The sequence below is a fragment of the Mugil cephalus genome, chromosome 20, assembly GCF_022458985.1.
Source record: "Mugil cephalus isolate CIBA_MC_2020 chromosome 20, CIBA_Mcephalus_1.1, whole genome shotgun sequence".
Classification (NCBI taxonomy): Eukaryota; Metazoa; Chordata; class Actinopteri; order Mugiliformes; family Mugilidae; genus Mugil; species Mugil cephalus.
The window spans coordinates 2196053-2213115 of NC_061789.1; the positions used below are offsets into that span (position 1 = coordinate 2196053).

A 17063-nucleotide genomic window follows, 5' to 3' on the forward strand; every position below is an offset into this window, starting at 1 on the left:
TGCTGTTGGCAGCTGGATCCTGTGAGTCTCTCTGGGTTTGTCTCAGTCAACAGTTCTACTTTTAAAGTTGATCATTTTATAGAAAACATTTTCTTCTTTTAACAGGTGTAAAGTGTGAAACGTTGACACAGCCAGCCTCTGTGACTGTGCAGCCAGGTCAACGTCTGACCATCACCTGTCAGGTCTCTTATTCTGTTAGTAGCTATTGGACAGCTTGGATCAGACAACCTGCAGGAAAAGGACTGGAGTGGATTGGGTGGAGAGTTGGATCTTCTACAAACTATAAAGATTCACTGAAGAACAAGTTCAGCATCGACTTAGATTCTTCCAGAAACACAGTGACTCTAAATGGACAGAATGTGCAGCCTGAAGACTCTGCTGTGTATTACTGTGCTAGAGAGTCACACAGTAACACAAACAACCAACGGACCTGAACAAAAACCTTTTGGTGACTAAACACTGTTACAGTCCAGACAGACACAGTCTTTAGATTTGATCAAATGATCTCAAGACATTCATCTTCAAGAAGACAATTTCTTCTCCATCATGACTGAATAAATTACATAGGTTTATCATTAAAGTTTTGTTAAAATAATAAATAATTGATTTGATATGAACAAACATGTATCTGCTGAAGATGTGATAGTAGAAATGTCAAAACACAATGTGAAGTGTTTGTTTTGGACAAATCCTCAAAATGTTCTAATGAATAAAAGATAATAAAGAAAAAAATAATCACAGAACATGTTTTGTAATAGCTTGCCTCCATTTTTTTAGGCCAGTTATGACTTTTACTGACTGTTACAATCACATAACAAAACAACACCCGCTGCTTAATGTGGACAAGACCAAAGAGATGATGATTGACTTCAGAAAGAAGGGAACAGCTCCTTGGCCACTCAGCATCCTTGGTAGGGACATTGAAGTGACAGTGGAGAGGCGAACACCTTAACAGACTGTTATCAATCATGGATAACCCTGACCACCCTCTCCACCAGATGATAGACAGACAACGGAGTTTTGACTTCGCCTATAGTGCTTTATATCTGTAGTTATAAGTATATGTAATAAAGTTATAATAATGTATACATCTCCCTACAGCACACAGTTATAAACAGCTATGCAATTTCATAAGTGCTATTTGTCAGCGCTAAGTAAAGTGACAAGAATATGACACTATTATTAACAGATATAAGTTACTATGAGTAATTAAAAGGTGCAACGAACTAAGTCCTGAGTCTGGCATCTTTACCCCATAAATGACTATGTTAATATCATAGGTGTTATTTGTCAGCTTTAGGTAAATTAGTGCAAATGAGGTGTTGTGGACATAAGACTATTATAAACAAATATGAGGCACAATGAAATGAGAGCCTGGACAGTAAAGACAAAAGGAATGCATTTAGTTCACTTTATTTTCATTTAAACCAACATACATAATCAGAATGATTATCAATGCTCTGAGCACATTACACAAACACATGAAACAGGCCACAAAAGTGGCACGGCGTGGTCCTAGAGATGTGGATCTTAAAAGTGCCTTTGGGTTGGTGAGGTGATTCAGGGTCAGAGGTCAGGAGATGGTTTGACAGCAACTACAAGAAGAACAGAGGCAAATCTTTAGTGCTCTAGCTGGGTTTGTTTTTATGCATAAAGTTTTGATTGAAAACACATAAGCAGATCACGTTTTTTTGTTTAAAGCAGCCTAATGAGACATTATGTTACCGCATATCATGCAGGCAGCGCAGATTACCCGTAAGTGGCTTAAGCTAGCTAGACGAAAGTTACCAGACACGGCTAGTTTTAACTCACAAGTTAGATCGTTTTCATATTCTTGCGTTTAATGATTGAAACCATTCGAAATCATTGCTTTAATATGTAAACGATGTGCTTCATGTAAGCAAAGTAAGGCATTAGCTCACAAAACAGTAGCAGGACAGAGACACAACCTACCTGTCCTGGAGAGGACTCAGCGGAGAAAGGAAAGAAAAGCCGCTTTACGACTAGTACATACAGTCAATGCTTTACGACAGTGGGAGGAGCTGGGGTCGGAGGTGGGTGGGTGGGGTCTGAGGTCAGGGGTCATGGACTAAAGCATGACATTTCTACAACAATAATAATATAAATAAAAACGATATTAAAATAATATCTGACGGCATTCAATAAAGGCGGACATTTCTAGCGATCCTGTATAAGAGACCGATATAACAAATAACCATTAATTTTTTTTGAATCTCAAAGTGCCGAATCCTGCAGCAAAATTGACGTTACATTAAAAACTGAAATAAGACCATTACAAATCTAGTCTAAATGAAATTAAATCAAACCTCTTCATTGCGCAATGTCACATTGACAGTCGTCCTCATAGCACGAAATAACTTCCAATTGAAATACATCAGTTTGAAATTCGTTTCGAGCGGCATGAAAATTTGAGAAAAATCGGCAGGCACCAAACAATAGATTCATTTTCGTGACAGTTTCACATCCACCGTGACACCGCTTCTTTATAAGGATCGCTAGAAATGTCCGCTTTTATTGAATACCATCAGATATTATTTTAATATCGTTTTTATTTATATTATTATTATTGTAGAAGTTTCATTCCTTAGTCCATGACTCCTGACCTCTGACCCCACCCACCCACCTCCATCCCCAGCTCCTCCCACTGTCGTAAAGCATTGACTGTATGTACTAGTCGTAAAGCGGCTTTTCTTTCCTTTCTCCGCTGAGTCCTGTGAGTTTGTGAGTTAAAACTAGCCGTGTCTGGTAACTTTCGTGTAGCTAGCTTAAGCCACCTACGGGTAATCTGCGCTGCCTGCACGATATGCAGTAACATATTGTCTCATTAGGCTGCTTTAAACAAAAAAACGTGATCTGCTTATGTGTTTTCAATCAAAACTTTCTGCATAAAAACAAACCCAGCTAGAGCACTAAAGATCTGCCTCTGTTCTTCTTGTAGTTGCTGTCAAACCATCTCCTGACCTCTGACCCTGAATCACCTCACCAACCCAAAGGCACTTTTAAGATCCACATCTCTAGGACCACGCCGTGCCACCTTTGTGGCCTGTTTCATGTGCTTGTGTAATGTGCTCAGAACATTGATAATCATTCTGATTATGTATGTTGGTTTAAATGAAAATAAAGCAATGCATTCCTTTTGTCTTTACTGTCCAGGCTCTCATTTCATTGTGCCTCATATTTGTTTATAATAGTCTTATATCCACAACACCTCATTTGCACTAATTTACCTAAAGCTGACAAATAACACCTATGATATTAACATAGTCATTTATGGGGTAAAGATGCCAGACTCAGGACTTAGTTCGTTGCACCTTTTAATTACTCATAGTAACTTATATCTGTTAATAATAGTGTCATATTCTTGTCACTTTACTTAGCGCTGACAAATAGCACTTATGAAATTGCATAGCTGTTTATAACTGTGTGCTGTAGGGAGATGTATACATTATTATAACTTTATTACATATACTTATAACTACAGATATAAAGCACTATAGGCGAAGTCAAAACTCATTATGCATCACTATGCACATTTAGCAAAGCAAAGTAGTTATGATGCATTATAAAACTAACAAGTGACTAGGCAGATATTGACATATTTATAATGCACTATTCAGATTAAAATTATAATCATTCATAACCAGTTGTCATAATGCATCTTGAAGTTGGTTATGACGACTTGTGAATATGTATAGATGGTAATAATGACCATTATAATGCTTTATAGACACCTTATAAAACATGAGTGCATTCATAGGGCATTATAAATACAACCTTCATAGAAAGTGTTACCAGATTTTCTTTTGCATTTTTCATTTTTTTTCATTCAGAAAATCTGCCTAGGTCAGAAATCTCATTTCTGACCTAGGCAGGAGGAAGAGATGTCTGGTCTGAGTGTAGTCGCATTCCCATCATCTCTATTACCTACTGCTGGTGGCTAGGCTAATAAGCTGGAGGTTTATTCCTGTCATCTAGGTTAGTTAGTAGCTGAGCACTGGTCTGCTGGTTGGTTGTCCAGTTGGACCTGGCTTCTAAGGGAGTTTTGCCTTAGACCATGGCAAAAGTGATTGTAACATCTCACCCTGTGTATTAATGAATAACATGTGTCTTGTCTCTGAGGTCACTAATACATGAACAATCATCTGCATTCAAATGTGACAGTGTGTTAGTAGATGAGCCCCTCCCTCCTCATGATATCCTGATGCAAATGTTGAGTGTGTGTAGTGTACTTGTGTCCTGCTGACTGCTCTTGTTCTTTGTGTGGAGCATCAGAGGTCACATCTCCAGCCTCAGGATGATGAACATATTCACTCTTCTGCTGCTTGCTCTCTCTCTGCCCTGTGAGTTCTCCTGCTTCCTTCTGGTTCATCTTTGACTGATGGTCAGTCAGTGATAGAGAACTTCCCAGATGACTGTCTGACCTTCTTCTGTCCTTCCTCTCTCCTTTCATCACATCAGGTTGTGCAGGTCAGAGTATGGAGTCCATTCCTTCCAGTTCAGTAGTGAAAAGGCCTGGGGAGACTCTCAGTCTGTCCTGCAGGGGATCTGGCTTCACATTTGACTGTTGTGTTATGCACTGGATCAGACAACCTGCAGGAAAAGCACTGGAATGGATCGGAAGCAGCTTCTCTGACTCCAGCAGCAACACTTATGTGAGCAGTTTGAGAGGACGTATTGAAGTCAGTAGAGATGACAGCAACAGCATGACATATCTGAGACTGTCCAACCTGAAGCCAGAGGACTCTGCTGTGTATTACTGTGCCAGAGACTCACAGTGGTTAAAGTGAGCAGAGAGACTGTACAAAAACATTTATTAATTTTCTCTAGAACCTCCAGGGGGCAGTAGAAGACCTAATATATGAAGTTCAACAGAAACAGTGAAGACATCAAACAGCTGATGATGAGCTTTGTTACTGCCCATTATAGTGGTGATAGATCATCAGTCAGTGAGAGGCTGGTTCACGATGGTTTAAGATTCAATCTATGTCCAAAGACACGGTGACAAGAGAGATAGAAACATTTTAAGAAAAATCAGCATATTAAATCATCTAATATTTTTTAGATGATTTAATATGCTGATTTTTCTTAAAATATTGTCTGTGTTTTAAACAGAATACATTTCATGTCAACATCATGAACCTAGTCATAGGCGAAAAGTTCCTTTTTTTCAATAATAAATACATTTCCTCTTTATCTTAACAAACTATAGCTTTTTAAGACAATATGAATCCCTCCTGTGTTAAAGATTCACAAAAGAACAAGTTCAGTGTCAACTTAGACTCTTCCAGCAAAATAGTGACTGTAAATGGACAGAATTTGCTGTCTGAAGACTCTGATGCGTATCACTGTATAATATAATTCCATGAGTCTCATTGAAAATCTGTGGTTGGTTGTCAAAATACCCCTGAACAAGATTATCCCTCAACAGTGTGAAAGGCTCATGAGGAACACTCCTGTCAGGATTAGAGCTCTACCATGTGTCTACTCAGTTTTGAACACATTCACTGTTATTTAATAATGTTGAGAACTAATATGTTGAAAATGTCAAGAATTTAGTTTTGTTAGTTTTTCTTGTAAACAATAAACAAAGAAAATACAAGTTGCAATTGTTGTGTTTGTCTAATAGCCACACCTTTTGAAACACAAACATATTTTTTTTTTCAAAAATATATCATGACAATATTTGAGATTAATAAAATTTTAAGATTGCCTGAAAACCTTTTTCCACCACTGTAAGTGACTTTAATAGATAGAGTGATGTAGGAGGAGCTGACTGTAACCAAATTCTCACAGGGCTCCAGTTGACATCGTATTTAAAGGGGAGTTGAAAATCTACTAATCACACTGTCAACATGGCTGACAGAAAGCTGACACTCTTGGTGGTTGCTCTGTTTGTTTGGAGTGGTGCTGAAGGTTGGACCATAACAGAGTCTGAACCAGTGGTTAAAAGACCTGGAGAGTCTCACAGACTGACCTGTACAACATCTGGACTGGACTTCAGCAGCTGGTGGTGGAGCTGGGTGAGACAGGCTCCTGGAAGAGGACTGGAGTGGGTTGCTACTGATGCTGGTGGTAGCGGCAAATACTACTCTCAGTCAGTTCAAGGCAGGTTCACCATCTCCAGAGACAACAGCAGAGAACAGGTGTTTCTGCAGATGAACAGTCTGAAGACTGAAGATTCTGCTGTTTATTATTGTGCTCGAGACACAGTGACTGAAGTTGGTTGAGCAGCTGTACAAAAACCTCCAGTCTTATTTTTCTACATAGCAAATAAAGCATGAGTTTACATCTTTGTTGGAACCATTTATGTTTGATCTTTAACTGAATATTATAGAATATTTACACTAAATAGGGATTGCCTGTTCCATCATAAATCATCATTAAGTTTCTTTTCAGATGGATTAACAAGATTTCATTCTTACAACCCCACCCACCTCCACTGACCTTGCAGTGGTGATGTAGGCGTCTTTGACTGGTGCCAGGCCTTGATTTTTAAATTTTAAGAATGGATCATTTCTGTAAAAGTGACCTCAACTAAATAATTTCAGATGGAATATTACTAAACACCTGCACAGATACCAAGCAGCTGAAATGTTAAAACTGTCCTGTTTGTGATATTAAATCTCACAGTGATTGAACATTAAAAATAAAAAGCAACAAGTTTCATGACTCACTGAACATGTGACAGTGTGTTAGTAGATGAGCCCCTCCCTCCTCATTATATCCTGATGCAAATGTTGAGTGTGTGTAGTGTACTTGTGTCCTGCTGACTGCTCTTGTTCTTTGTGTGGAGCATCAGAGGTCACATCTCCAGCCTCAGGATGATGAACATATTCATTCTTCTGCTGCTTGCTCTCTCTCTGCCCTGTGAGTTCTCCTGCTTCCTTCTGGTTCATCTTTGACTGATGGTCAGTCAGTGATAGAGAACTTCCCAGATGACTGTCTGACTTTCTTCTGTGCTTCCTCTCTCCTTTCATCACATCAGGTTGTGCAGGTCAAAGTATGGAATCCATTCCTTCCAGTTCAGTAGTGAAAAGGCCTGGGGAGACTCTCAGTCTGTCCTGCACGGGATCTGGCTTCACATTTAGCTGCTGCAGTATGCACTGGATCAGACAACCTGCAGGAAAAGCACTGGAATGGATTGGACGTGTCTATAGCGATGCAAGTAAAACTGAATATTCTAGCAGTGTGCAAGGACGTATTGAAGTCACCAGAGCGAACAGCAACAGCATGACATATCTGAGACTGTCCAACCTGAAGCCAGAGGACTCTGCTGTGTATTACTGTGCCAGAGACTCACAGTGGATAAAGTGAACAGAGAGACTGTACAAAAACTTATAGTGAAAAAGATTTTCACTATGACCTCCAGGTGGCAGTGGAGGATATGAAATAGATAACATGAAATGAACTATGTCTCTTAATATAGGAGCAGAAAGTAGCAGCTGCCTTTGTGGTTAGTGACTTCCTGTTTTTTGGGTAATGAAAACGTTATGTTATAAAACAACAGTAATATTAATAATAATTGATTGGATTTATATTGCGCTTTTCCAGATGCTCAAAGCGCTTCCAATTGTATTGTATACATCATTCATTCACTCACACACACCCCGGTGATGAATGGAAACGTGGCTGCCAGTTTGCCACCAGGAGGCAAGATGGGCTAAGTGTCTTGCCCAAGGACACAATGGACAGACTAGGGATAGAACGGAATTGGACTGCAAACCTTTCGGTTATTGAACAACCATTCTACCTCCTGAGTGATGATTCAAACTGGTTCAAAACTGTAATCAGATAAAAAAAAATTCATTTTTTTGTTAGTTAAGGTTTGCAGGTCCAACAAAATCTTTATATGATTTTATATGAAATCTAAAAATACATGGACTACCTGGAATATTCTAATAGTTAGTTCTTCCTCGTATTATTATTATATATTAGATTATTATATTATATACAATATGTACTACTATTATATACTGTTTAGTTATAATAACACTACCATCATATTTGTATCTTCATTTGAATGATATTTGAGTCAGAATATGCAAATCCAGATGTTATCCAGTATTTCTGTCCTCTTACTGGCTGGTTGTAGTCATGATCAGTGGGAAGCACTTTGTTCACACCTTCAGTTTCAAGATGATGTTCAGACTGTCTGTTCTGCTGTCAGCACTCTGTCTACCCTGTGAGTCACTTCTCAGACACTGACTGGAGGTTTCTCTCTCTCTCTCTCTCTCTCTCTCTCTCTCTCTCTCTCTCTCTCTCTTATTTTCACTCAACTCTTTTTACTTTTGCTTCTTTGGCAGGTTTGAATGGCCAGGCTATGGAGTCCATACAGTCCACTTCAGAGTTGAAAAGGCCTCAGGAAACTCTCAGTCTTTCCTGCAGAGGATCAGGGTTTAATTTCAGTCAGCATGGAATGAACTGGATCAGACAACCTGCAGGAAAAACACTAGAGTGGATGGGGTTTGTTTCCGGTGATGCAAGAAGTAATGGTTATGCCAGCAGTTTGAGAGGACGTACAGAAATCACCAGAGACAACAGCAACAGCATGACTTATCTGAGACTTTCCAACCTGAAGCCTGAAGACTCTGCTGTGTATTACTGTGCCAGATACTCACAGTGGTTAAACTAAGCAGAGAGCCTGTACAAAAACAACCAACTATTTATTTTCCCTAGCACCTCCAGGGGACAGTAGAAGACCTAAAATATGAAAATGTGAAGACAGCAAGCAGCTGATGATGAGCTTTGTTACTGTCCATTATAGTGGTGATAGATCTTCATTTCGTGGCTGGTCCATGATGTTTTAAGATTCAATCTGTTTATTATGGAGCCCCAGAGACAAAGTGACACAAGAGGAGCAGCAGTTTAAGAAAGCACCTTAAGAAACTATGAATGGAATAATTGAAGACTGTCACTCGATTTGATTTGATGAAGATTTTATGAAAGCATTGTGTCTGTAAAAATGCCCTAGTCATACATACATTCATTTAATAATAATAAAATAATATAATAATAAAGAGCATTAGTGAGAGTGTGGTCACTTACGTTCAGAGAAATTAATTTGTTCAGTGTTTAAGTGTTTATGTCTAACTTTGAGCTAAACACATTGCAGCTGAAACCACCACGAATAACACATGTGACTCACATCTCTGATGTGTTTATATGTGTTGCATAGCAACAGTTATCTCAATCTACACACTTTTACACTGATCACACCTGTTATTTTCTTCATCATGTTTTGCACCTTGGGTTGGTAAGGACATGGAACTGTGTTGGACAATTAAACTGATGTGAAGACAATGTGACTGAATTTAATGAGCTGTTTCCATTTGTGCAGGTGCTGAGGGTCAAACACTGACTGAGTCTGGAACAGTGGTTAAAAGACCTGGAGAATCCCACACACTGACATGTACATACTCAGGGGGTGATATATATGTTGCTTGGGTCAGACAGGCTCCTGGAAAAGGACAACAGGAGGACAGCTGATTCTGATAAACAGTCTGAAGACTGAAGATTGTGCTTATAATTGTGCTCGAGAGTCACAGTGAATTAAGTTGGTTGAGCAGCTGTACAAAAACCTATGGTAGCTATGGTACTGAAAATGAGAAATGATTGATGTTATTTATATATTTATGCAATGTGAGGAGGAGTCAATGCAAATCTGGATCCTGTCCATCTTTATTAATGTGACTTCTAACTGATGGGAAACCAAACCACCAACCAGACATACAACTCATTTCCACGATGACTTTAACTGCATGTCTAACGTTTCTGCTGCTGTTCTCTGGTGAATCCCACACTTCTGCTCTCCTCTGTTTCTATGTCAAAGCTTCATGTTCTGTTCTGATCATGTTGCTTTTCTTCCAGGTGTTTGCAGTCAGACTCTGACTGAGTCTGAACCAGTGGTGAAGCGACATGGAGAGTCCCACAAACTGACCTGTACATATGCAGGAATATCAGATAGTGATGCTGCTATTGGCTGGATCAGACAAGCTGAAGGAAAAGGACTGTAGTGGGTTGCCTTCATTTCTGCTCCAAGTGGAAGCAATAAAGCTTATTCCACGTCTGTCCAGAATCGTTTCACCATCTCCAGAGACAACGACGTGGATCAAGTGTATCTGCAGATGAACAGCTTGACGACCGAAGACTCTGCACTTTATTATTGTGCTCGAGCACCACAGTGATACAGGAAGCCACAGAGCAGAACAAAAACACTGCAGATGTCACAGCAGCACTCACTGATAGAAAATACGTGTTTTTTCAAGCTAATATTCAAAATATCTCATGCACAGTAACACAGTAAGAAGAAGCACAGTAACAGGTACACACTCACTTTTCATTATCCCTTGGCAGGGCTCGGGGGGCCTGGTCCTCCGCTGGCAGGTGCATCTTGGGCTGGTGGTCTGTGGCCCCATGGCGGTTGGTCGGGGTAGCTAGGTTCTCTTTGTCCTCTTGGCCGGGCTTTGTCTCCCAGCGCTGCATGGCGACAGGTCTGTGGTGGCTCCCTTGAGAACTCGGTTGATCCGGTATCGACTGGTTCGGGTGGTGGCTCGGTGCTTCCCCTCTCCCTTCTGTGGGGGGCTGGGGTCTCTCCCTGGCAGGTGGGGGTTCTCTCTTCTGGTGGTCTCCCTGGCCCAGGGGGGCAAGGGGCATGGGACCGGCACCTTGACTTCCTGCTCGGATGGCCCGTCCCTGGATGGGCACTGGGCTGGTGCCCGTCAGCGAGGGCTTTGCTGGGCTCCCGGGGGGGGGGTCCTCTCAGCTGAAGGGTTGTCTCTGGCTGCCCTGCGGGCTGTGGGTGTGCTGGGGGGGTGTTGGTGGTGGTGGGTGGGTTGGGGGGTGTGGGGTGCTCACTTGGTCGGTCAGGGGGTGTTCATCGTCGCTCGCAATGTGCGCTGGGGTGTGGCGTGCCCCGTGGCTTCGGTGGTTCTCTGGTCTTGTTACCCATGCGCCCCACACTGGGGTGGGGATTCTCGGGGGCTGGTAATGGTCTCACTCATATTTAGGGAACGCCCACATGCATGTGTGTTGTCACCTGCCAGCCCATGCTGGATCACATCAAGAAGAACTGATGAGTCCCGGCTATTAAGGGCTGGATTATTGTTTTCACTCTATCACTACGTGCCCTATGGCAGACTTCTCTCCTCTATTGGGACACCCTTACCGCCTTATCTCCAGAGATCTACACAGCACCCCCCTGTGCCCAGTCATACTTGAGTGAGGGGATTTGGGAAGCACAGAACCCTACACACCACCAGCTCCTACCAGCACCACATTTTTTTTTTTTTTTATTGATGGTAATGGTAAATTATTAGTCTCATTAAAACGTTGTTAGAACACATGAGAAAAAAAACAGGGGTAGGTTGAAATTTCATGTGTGTTAGGATTTGTTTTTTTATTGAAATAATTTCTTAATTATTCAAGATATGATATTCATGCCAAATTAAATAATAAATATAATGACAGTACAAAATAGGTAATCAATCATGATTGATAATGTAAACATGGAGAATTTCTGGGTGTGATCATTGACAGTAAAATCCACTGGAAAGCACATGTAACATATGCGCGTAATAAGTTAGCAAGAGTATTGGAATACTGGGAAAAGTTAGAGCTTTACTGGACCATAAAATATTATATATTGTATACTACTGGTATTGTCATATTTCGATTACTGCATGGAAGTCTGGGAAATTTAAAACAATATCTATACTGCAAAAAAGTCACTGGGATCATAAATAATGTGGGATACCGAGAACACACAAACAAAACTGCATATATCATGTTTAACGCAAGAAATAATCTACATCCTGACAATACAAAACATATTCTTGGACAGAGAGAGGGGTTATAATCTCAGGAAATGTAAACTTTAAACTTTAAACATCGCTGTTTTCACATAACACATAAAAGCATGTGCACATCAGTTTGGGTTGATTTTGTGGAATACACTGGGTGAGGAAATCAGGCACAGTGAAAATATACACTTCAACCAACTCAGTGACAATAACAGGACTGAATCTGCAGCCTGAGGATGCAGTTGTGTATTACTTATAACACTACACTACAATACAAATACCTGTCAGTCAATGTCAGTGCCTGAACACTTGGAACATGAAGCCACCAGAGGGGGAGCCCTCACACCACTAATGAATTCAGCGGTGTTTACTGTTAAAGTTTAGATTTGATCAAATGCTCTTCTTTATGATCTTCCATCAGTGTTTAAATTGATTATTATGAACCCTTTGTCTGGCATTGTTTGTATTGTATCAATACGTATCTCCAAATACTCCTTTTTTGCAGTACACAATATTAACATAGAATTAACATGAATGATATTTAATCGTGATTAATCGTGTTTCTTAGCATTTAAGTCAAAGGGTTAAACTACCCCTTCTGACTTGATGAGTAAACAGCATGTGTTTTATGATGTCGTATGTACAGAAGGGAGCAAAAAAAAATTTATTTCACCTGTTGGATTTCATTTGAGAGTCAGTGTCTGAGATAGAAGACAGTTTTAATGATGATAGATTTGCTGGACTTTAACCAGGAGAATGCAGAGGTAGATGCAGATGGATGATGGAGGGAGCAGGGACATGGTGAAGAGGACAGGGCTAAGAATAGTGGAAGCTGGAGGATTCACTGGAGTGAACTCTTTTCTCCTCTTGTGAAAATACTCAATGCTCAAAACATGATCAGCTGGTTCCTTTTCACACCTGCAGAGGGAGGTCTATGCAAACTATTCCTTCTTTATAAACACATCATCAGTGACTGCCATTTAATCTGAGGGAGAACAAACAAGACTGACACTGTTTCACAAATCTTTAAAAGAAAACTTTCATCAGACATCTTTAAGTTTGATTGTTCACTGTGGATGGGATGGAAAATATGATGATCTGTGGCTTGTTATTTCTAGTTACTGTTCACGGTAAGAAAACACGTGTGCAATAACAAATAATGTTTTCAACAATTTTAAATACATTTAAATGTGATAGATGATGATTTTTACTTCTTTCTTACAGGAGTTTGGAGTGAGATCAGACTGGACCAGCCTCCCTCTGAGGTGAAGAGACCTGGAGAGACAGTGAAGATTTCATGTGTCACATCTGGTTATACCATGACGAGCTACAGTATTAGCTGGATACGACAGAAACAAGGGAAAGCTCTGGAGTGCATTGGATGGATTAACACAGCCACAACTGCTGCTACCTATGCCAGCTCCTTTCAAAGTAGATTCAGTTTTACTCAGGATGTGTCCAGCAGCACTCAGTACCTTGACATCAAGAGTCTGACAGTAGAAGATTCTGCTGTTTACTTCTGTGCTCGTTATCACAGTGACTGAAGACAGTGGAGAAGCTGCACAAAAACCTCCACAGACAACAAGTCTACAGAGGGGTCAATATGACATCTGATGTTTTGTAATCAGCAATATAAAAATGTATGAAATTTTACACAAATACATTCTATGTACACACAGACACATTGACTGTCCTTCTTTAGTATACATTTTAATTGTAAATATCTCAATAAATAAGAATAAAAGACAGATCTACCAGCCGATGTTAAACCAAACCCAAAGCAAATCTGTACTGTTCAGAACATTCAACCAGTCAAATTGAGAGAGTAAGGAGGACTCAAACATAATTCTTGATTCAGGAAATCTGAATATAAGTTATTTTTGCTTATTTGCTTATTGCTTATATATCAGTAGTAGTGTTTACTACTCTCAGTCAGTTCATCACTGGTTCACCATCTCCAGAGACAACAACAAAGATTTTCTTTCTTCTTTTCACATTCATGTAATAAACGTTAGTGTAACACTATCAACACATTCAGAGAAGCACATTCTCAACAAACCTTCTCCAGTATTCTGTTGATGTGAGTGTGAATGTGTCCATTTGACTTGTTACCAAACACTTCATCCTCCATTTATAGTGTCTTCATCCTCCCAGTCTCCTAGAAAGACTTGATGTGAAGCTGTCAGCTGCAGCAGAAGAAGAGCGCCCTTCAGATCTCCTTCAACACCAACATGTTGTCTGCAGCTCTGCTGCTGGATCCTGTGAGTCTCACTGAGGCAGAGACTCAGACAGTATGGTCACAGCACACTGACTCCTCTTAATAAACCAACATGAGTCCCTCAGACTGTCCAGCTTCAAACCAGAAGTGTGTGTAAAGATACACACTATTGGAAGCAGAGAGGCTTTACATGGAAAACCCCATCTACAGAGAGTATGACCTCTTAACAAACACACACACTATGAAACTAAAGACCGTTAGTCAACAGCTGATGATGTGGTTTGTGAATTCCTGTTATTTAAGGTCTTCCATCAACATGTGTTTTAACAGTAAAAATTCATCCTGCTCCTGTTATCGATTCTAAAAAGCTTCTGCTCGATGAATAGATACTGTGTTTGTTCATTAATCTAATAAGATAATGAAGAAGAAACAAGCAGAATTTTGAGAGAGGTGTGTTTCCGTTTGAGGAGGAGCCATTGATGCAAACTCTGATCTCTTTCATCTTTACATATGTGTTGCAAAGTTGAAGACAGGGACTAAATCATTGAATGAGACACTGTAGACTGGACGGAGACAAACGACTTCCACAATGATCACTACTGTGCTTGTTTTTCTTTTGCTGTCAGTTAACTGGGACGGTAAGAACCAAACATTTTCTTTACAGACATGGTGACCAAAAAGACAATGTATCTGCATGACAGTAGGTAATGAGCTGTGTGTCTGCAGGTACTGAGGGTCAAACACTGACTGAGTCTGGACCAGTGGTTAAAAGACCTGGAGAATCCCACACACTGACCTGTACATATTCAGGGTTTAGTGGTGACCACTGGACAGTTTGGGTCAGACAGGCTCCTGGAAAAGGACTGGAATGGATCGCTTTCATCACTGTTGACAGCAGTAGCAAATACTACTCTCAGTCAGTTCAAGGCCGGTTCACCATCTCCAGAGACAACAGCAGAAAGCAGGTGTTTCTGCAGATGAACAGTCTGAAGACTGAAGATTCTGCTGTTTATTATTGTGCTCGAGAGTCACAGTGACTGAAGTTGGTTGAGTAGCTGTACAAAAACCTCCAGTGTTCATGTTTAGTGTGCTTGGAGATTAAAAATCGAGCCACACTAACATCATAAAAGTCTTCATCACAGATTTTGTCTCATTATAAGAGGAATACGAAACACTTTTATTAGTGTTTGTTCAGTGTGACGCTTAGAAAAATAGAAACGATGCTGAAAGGGGAAGAGACCACAAATAAAATAAAGTAAAATACAAAACTTAGTTTCTTCTTGGTAATATCCTCATTAGGATATCAGATATATTCCTCTCCTCTAGAGATACTCTTCTTCATGTATTTCATGCTCCCTTGTTAAACCAGCAGACGGAGGTCTATAGAGAGTCTTTCTCTCTTATTAACCCACCATCAGAAACTCTCACCCAGTTTGTGGCAGAACACTGAGACACATCTGAAACAACAATCTGAGAGAATTAAAGGACAGTTTTCATCATAGGATGGAAAATACAGCAGCGAAAATCTATTGTGCTTTCCTTATTCTGATTTCTTTTGATATAAACTGATTATGAAGTTATTTTGTTTCTTTGTTTTTCTTCCAGGAGATTGTAGTCTCCCTCTGAGGTCGCAAACCATTTTTTTTATATAGTAGCATACGTAGGTGCAAATAAAGACCACAAGAGGGCAGTCCCAGACAGTTTATAGGCTTCTAAAATCACCTCTGAGTTTCCCTTCACTCACACTGCATGCTGCCTGTGACAAAGTGGGTGAGAACATACCATTTGTCCCATTGACCATTTCAGTTAATCATTTAATATTTATATGTCATTTTCAGTTAACATCAGACTCAGGCAAGTATCTATAATTTAAAATACGTTTGTTTTAAATTTGCATTTTGAATTAGTTACCTTACCCACCATGTGTTCCAGGGAACAAAAGGAGGAAATGTCAGCTCATTTCCTGCTTTCAAGGTCTTGGTGAGTTCATCAAGGAGGTTGCCAGAATCAACCATTCATGAGAGTGTTTAGGGAATTCAATTTCACTATTGATAGAGATAGTGAAAAGGGACAAAAGGTTAAGCTGAGTGTGAATGTCGTTGTTATGTAAGGAGTAAATTGACAACCTTTCCACTTCCCTCTTGTTTCAGAGGAGAAGGTAAACGTACCTACATGATGGTATTTTCCAACTGGATGCAGCTAAGTGCTGATAACAGCACTATTTAAACAGTGGCTTGCCAACCCTAGGAGGGAGGAACGATGGAGTAGCACATTATGTTATTTAAGGTAATTTACATTGCTATAAGTGTAGTTTGATTCAGTTAAGTCATGTTTACTTTTGTACAATTTTGTAGATGGATATATATATTTTTGTTGGTTACATGTGTATCATGGAGACACTTGAGGATGGAAACAAGTTTGTGAGTCTACCTCCTAAATTCCCACTACTCTGGCCAGGCCTCACGACGCTCCCTGAGGACAGTCCGATGTGTCATTTGTTCGTTATCACCTGCTTCAATTTGTCAAACATCACAGGTGCTGCAAGGAAATGAAATGAAGGAAAATGAAAAACCTTGAGTAAATCCTCACTCCACCACTTGCTATATCAAGACCCAGCAACAATTTCATTGTGACAAAGAGCTCCCCACCAGATGGCAGCATTTACTCAGGTTTTCTACTTCTCTCACGCAGCTGGAATGTAAAGCAAAGTGAGTCTTTAACTCATCAACAAGGTGCCATTTAATACAGGGGACACCAGGCCGTCCAGTGAAAAGCTCACTTCTTACAGTAGAAAGTATTTTTACTTGTATGGTTTTATGGTTTTGAGGTACGTGAACTTGAATTGGATGTTTTGATGTTATGCCTCTTAGACAGACTTTATACATCCACATGGAAAATAGCTCACACTAGCTCAGTTGTTGTAGAGCCACAACTAAAATAAATAAAATAATAATAATTCTTTATGATGTGTTTTGTGGAGGAAGGTTGGTCTGGGGCTGATGGGAACTAATTATAGTCCTACAGAG

The 17063-nt window shown here is 40.0% G+C and overlaps 1 protein-coding gene and 1 gene segment (V, D, J or C); both read left to right on the top strand.

Moving 5' to 3' along the window:
- Window positions 1-17063, top strand: part of LOC124997821 — a 284917-nt gene that overhangs the window by 246254 nt on the left and 21600 nt on the right. The window lies entirely within an intron of this gene.
- LOC124998204 lies at window positions 12815-13418 on the top strand. The segment is given in 2 exon segments: window positions 12815-12949; window positions 13044-13418. Coding segments are annotated over 2 exon segments (369 nt in total).